This window comes from Apteryx mantelli, chromosome 2 (assembly GCF_036417845.1).
Source record: "Apteryx mantelli isolate bAptMan1 chromosome 2, bAptMan1.hap1, whole genome shotgun sequence".
NCBI classification, from domain to species: domain Eukaryota; kingdom Metazoa; phylum Chordata; class Aves; order Apterygiformes; family Apterygidae; genus Apteryx; species Apteryx mantelli.
Window position 1 is genome coordinate 130,911,124 of NC_089979.1, and position 5,591 is coordinate 130,916,714.

Consider the following 5,591-nt stretch of genomic DNA (forward strand, 5'->3'; position numbering starts at 1 on the left):
AGAGCTAAGAATCAATGTGCTCATAGTGATGTTCCCTTGACTGAGTCAAGCCTTATGCCTTTTCTGCATGGTTTCTTCAGACAGACAGTGTGCTTTTGAAGTAAATCTGCTGATCATCTCCACTAGCACACTTTGGTTTATACTGCAGAGCAGTGTTGGAGGACAATTCATATTCTCCAGCCAATAGATGCCATTGATTGGTCCACAGGACCAGATTAGAGCTAGCCCAAAGTAATGCCTCTCCATAAATGTGGGCAACAGGGCCTCAGCACAAGCTGTTTAGCTCCACAGATCTGCTGCTACTGCACCATACTATTTGCTAATGTTGACACAGTCATTAAAAACAAACAATGCTTCCATGAAAGCTATCTAATGCCTGTCTTCTGGTGAGAGAAAGGAGTGTGGTTTGTGTACTGCTTTGGTCCAGAAGTGTATTTAGTTGGATACAAATTCATGTGATGATGCTGTTTCCAAAGTATTATTAAATTTGCAACATGATACACTGGGCAGTATCTTCTTTCTCTCATCATCCTTGAGAGCCCTCTATAACCTTCCCGCCTGCTCATCTCCTCCTGCTTTCAAACGCTTAAAATAAGAGGGAGAACAGAAAGGGCTGGTACCAGAAAGATCCTACTTCAATGCAGCCTCTGAATTTCCCTTGTGTTCTGTCATATTTCCAATCTGCTTTTCCTTTAAATGCATTTTCCTTCAACTCCTACTTTACCCCATTGATGACATCTTAGGAAAACAAAAAATACCAACAGGAAAGAAAGATAAGTCACGGAACAGACCAGGTACACAGCCTATTTTGTTTTTCAGTATGCACTCCAACACCATCCTTTCACCCGGAATGTACATGCTGCCAAGACAGAAGACTCTTTGCAACGGAAATGATTTCTAAAGAGCATCTGCATCACTCCGAAGAGCCCCGCCTGGAGCTGGCGCTGTGTTCAAACACTGTCAGCTTTGTCAGGACCCTACTGGGCAGGATACGCAGAGAAAGGCTGAAAATGCACTCTCCGATGTACTATAGGTGGCTCTGCCCTCTGATTGCCATTCGTCTGAAACAAAACAAACCCCCTAATCTGTGGTAAAGCGTAACTGTTGCCTTTGGCAGGTTTCTAAACACAACCGGGGGGGGGGGGAGAAAAAAAAAGAAAAAAAGGAAAAAAAGAAAAAAGGGGGAAAAAAAAGAAAGAAAAGAAAGAGGGACTCGGTGCTGCCGCTCCCTCCCCCTGGCCGGCGAACGGCTCTCCCTGCAGCCCATGTGGCCGGGCGGGCTGCAACAGCCGGTTCCAATTCCGGCTCTCCCGCTCCGCGCCCCTGCTCGCTGCCTGCGCTGAGCGGAGCCAGGAGCGGCCGCGGGCTTCCTCCCCCCCCCGCCGCGCCGTCCTCCCTCTCCCTCTCTCCATCCGATCCTCCGCTCCCCCAGGGCACAGTGTGGGAAGTGCGAGTTTCCGCTGAGTTTTCTCGGCGAGCTGCGGAGCTCGCCTGGCCCCGCTCGCCGCCCGCCCCCTCCGCCCGCCCCTCGCCGCGCCGCCGGAGCCGCGGCAGCAGCAGCAGCAGCAGCAGCAGCAGCACCGGCCCGCCGGCAGCCCAGGCGCAGCTCCGGAGCAGCCAGAGCCGGGGCCCGGGCGGCTGCGGCAGGCGGCGAGCCGGCCCGGCGCCCCCCGCCCGAGCCCATGGTGTCGCGCACGGCCACCGGCGGCCGCCGCGGCTCCCGCCTGCCCGGCGCGGAGCTCGTCCCGCGGAGCAGCGCAGTAGGGGCCCGCTAGCAGCCGCGGAGCAGCGGTGGGATGCAGCAGCGGCACAAAGCCGGCGGGGGAAGCAGCCCACGGCTCGTCCCGGCATGGGGGCGCCGCGCCGGCTCTGCCTGATGGGGCTGCCGCGGGTGCTCTGCTGCTCCATCCCCCTTTTCTTCCTGCTGCTGCCCGCGGCGGAGCCCATCTGCCCCGAGCCATGCGACTGCCAGCAGCACCAGCACCTCCTCTGCACCAACCGGGGCCTGCGCTCCGTGCCCAAGGCTGCCGAGCCCCAGGATATCCTCACCTACAGCCTCGGGGGCAACTTCATCGCCAACATCTCCGCCTTTGACTTCCACCGCCTGGCTGGGCTCCAGCGCTTGGACCTGCAGTACAACCGGATCCGCTCGCTGCACCCCAAGGCTTTCGAGCGCCTGGGCCGGCTGGAGGAGCTCTACCTGGGCAACAACCTGCTGCCGGCTCTGGCACCTGGCACCCTCAGCGCCCTGGCCAAGCTGCGCATCCTCTACGTGAATGCCAACGAGATCGGACGCCTCAGCGCCACCTCCTTCTCCGGCCTTGGCAGCCTGGTCAAGCTGCGCCTGGATGGCAATGAGCTGGGCTCACTGGGTGACTCCACTTTCTCGGGGCTGCCAAACTTACTTTACCTGCACCTGGAGTCCAACCGCATCCGCTGGCTGAGCCGTGGCGCCTTCACTGGCCTGGCTAAACTGCGCTTTCTCAACCTCTCTGGGAACCAGCAGAGCTCCCTTCACCACCCAGATATCTTTGGGCCACTACACTCCCTCCACACCCTGCTGCTGGCCAGCAACAGCCTGCAGCAGCTGACGGGAGGGCTCTTCCAGCACCTGCCTGGCCTAGCAAAGCTCTCACTCAGTGGAAACCGGCTGTCTCAGCTGGCTCCGGATGCCTTCATGGGGCTGGGCTTGCTGAAGGAGCTGCGCCTGGAGGGCAACCTGCTGAGCCACCTGCCCGCTGCCCTGCTGGAGCCGCTGAGCAGCCTGGAGGCGTTGGATTTGAGCCGCAATGTGCTGACCACCCTGCACCCTGCCGCTTTCGGCCACCTTGCCCGCTTGCGGGAGCTCAGCCTACGAGACAACGCGCTGGCCACGCTGCCCGGCGAGCTCTTTGCCTCCAGCCCGGCCCTCTACCGCCTGGAGCTGGAGGGGAACGCCTGGAGCTGCGACTGCCGCCTGCGTGGCCTCAAGCACTGGCTGGGGGCCTGGCACTCCCAGGGCCGCCTGCTCACCGTCTTCGTGCAGTGCCGCCTGCCGCCCGCTCTGACTGGCAAGTACCTCGACTACCTGCAAGACACCCAACTGCTGCCACCGCCTGATGGCACCGCCTGCCACAATGGCGCCTCTCTTTCCTCTGCATCCCCTCTACCGCCAGCGGAGGAACAGCACTGGCTGCTGCCAGCTGCCGAGGGGCTCGGCAGCAACAGCAGTGGTGGCCCGGGCCTGCCCCGTGGGCCGCCAGGGGCTCCGCTGTCCACCTCCACGGTGCGCTTGCTGGGGGCACCCAAGGGAGCAGCACCGCCAGTGGGGGGCACCACCAGGGCCAGCCCCACGCTGCTGATGCCCGCTCGCCCGGGGGGCTCCCAGCCAGCACCGCCCAGCGCAGCGTGGCCGCGGCGGGCCGGCAAGGCTCGCTCGCCACCGTCTGCCGGGGGCCCGCCGCTGGTGTCCGACCCGTGCGACTTCAACAAGCTGTTCCTGTGCAACCTGTCGGTGGAGGTGGTGAGCTCCAGCTCGGTGACGGTGCGCTGGGCGGTGCGGCCGCACCGCAGCCCCCGGCTGCTGGGCCCAGCGCGCTTCCGCCTCCTCTTTGACCGCTTCGGCACTGCCGTCAAGTTCCAGCGCTTCGTCTACCTGCCGGAGCATGGCGAGCCAGCCGCTACGCTGCGGGAGCTCCGCCCGGACACCCCCTACCTTGTGTGCGTCGAGGGCGTCCTCGGCGGCCGCGTGTGCCCTGTGGCGCCGCGGGACCACTGCGCGGGGCTGGTCACCCTGCCCGAGGGCGGCACGGCGGCGGCGGCAGCAGGCGGGCCCCGTGGGCCGGACCAGCAGCTCCTCACCCTGGTGCTGCTGGCGGTCAATGCGCTGCTGCTCTTCGTGGCCGTGGCGGCCTGGGCCTCGCGCCTGGTGCGCAAGAAGGTGCTGGGGCGGCGGCGGCGGAAAGCAGCTCCCGTCCACGTCCGGCAGCTCTACTCCACCCGCCGGCCGCTCCGCTCCATGGGCACCGGCGTCTCCGCCGACTTCTCGGGCTTCCAGTCCCACCGGCCGCCCCGCAGCGCCGTCTGCGCCCTCAGCGAGGCCGACTTCATCGAGTTCCCCTGCGAGCGCTTCATGGACAGCGGCGGCGGCGGCGGCGCCCGGCATGGCGACGACCACCTGCTGCAGCGATTCACCGACTAAGTGCGCGAGACTACAGCTCCCGGCAGGCCGCGCGCGGGAGGCGGGCGGTGGCAGAGCGCCGCCGTGCGGCGGGGGCTGCCGGGAGCTGTAGTCCGAGGGGCGGCGGCGGGCTCCGGTGAGCTGAGGCGAGGCGATCGTTGGTGCCTGAGGGCGGCCCGCGGTGTCGCGGCCTCCATGAGGGGGAGCCGCGCCGCGCTGAGCCGCCGCCGGGCCCTTGCTGCGGGCGGGTAGGGGCAGCGGCCGCCTGCGAGACTGGCTTGGCCCATCACCTCTGCTCGGAAGTCTCCGTTTCCTCAAAAAAGATCACTAACCCAAGGTGAAACCCTGACTCTCAAGGTAACAGTTTCTCGCCGTGGAGAGAGCAAAGCGGTGGGAGCTGCTGCAGACAGCACCTGGTGCCTCCTGTGTGCTAACCTCAGAGCCATAAATTTAATATCATATTTTACAGCATGTTTTCTCAGACTGCGGTTGAGAACAACAGTTACGTTTAGCTGGCTGGCCCCGTGCGGGGATGGTTTGAATTGACCTTTTCCAAAAGGCGTCAGGCCTTCCTGATCAAACATTTGGATGAAGGGTCTTCTTTAATATTGATACATTTGAACTGTGCAACCTGCAAGTCAGCTGGAGGGCTGGAAATGCTCATTTTATGCTGGACAGTTTGAATGATGTGCCTTTTTAACTCAAAGTGAATGCAAGGCAATTTAATGTGCGTGAGTGTGTTTTCATACTTTTTTGTAAACGGGAAACAATAATGCAGCTGGTTAGCTTTACAGGAAAATATTGCTGACACCACTAGGAAAAACTAACAGAGTTTTGTAATATGTTTACAAATGAGCTATTTTTTAATTGTTTTTGAATAAATACTGCTTGGTACTTGTACACTAAATGTGTGCTTTAGTTCTCTGGGTCCATGATGGTCAGTAGCTCACTGACTCTCAAATAATCCATCTTTGTTTCTGCACGAGTGGATGCAGTGGTAAACTGTTGATGGATAAATGATATAAGTGCCTTTCTTCAGAAAAAATAGTAGGTAAGGATATTTCAGAAATGTGAAACAATCTTACCCTAAGAGGCAATTCTCTCTTAGCCTTAGTCTGCTGAAATTAGAAGCTTTATGTACCTCACTGTGAAATAAATCATTTTTGTATGTTAACCTAGGTTCCGTTTTTTGTGTAGCTGAGTGAGTAACGCTAAAGTTAAACCCTTAGAAAGTAGTATATGATACCTGAGGAGGGGGTTTTAATTTGATTTTTTTTTTTGTCTTTTGAGCAATGCTAATCATTTTATGATCAGTTGCTCTCTACTGCTGGGATTTTTGCTTTCCTAAATATTTACAGAATGTGTTCTGTTACTATTAAGTATGGTGGTTTAGTTTACATTAATAATTCTCTCTGTGTGGTCTAGAAGTGAA

At 59.0% G+C, this 5,591-nt stretch overlaps 1 protein-coding gene across 1 annotated transcript; it reads left to right on the top strand.

The window, feature by feature from the left end:
• Nucleotides 1-1,628: 1,628 nt before the first annotated feature.
• TRIL (TLR4 interactor with leucine rich repeats) lies at nucleotides 1,629-5,333 on the top strand. The gene has a single exon (XM_067291562.1). It carries the CDS (start codon nucleotides 1,850-1,852, stop codon nucleotides 4,178-4,180), a length of 2,331 nt encoding a protein of 776 aa, XP_067147663.1. The 5' UTR covers nucleotides 1,629-1,849; the 3' UTR covers nucleotides 4,181-5,333.
• Nucleotides 5,334-5,591: the final 258 nt, after the last annotated feature.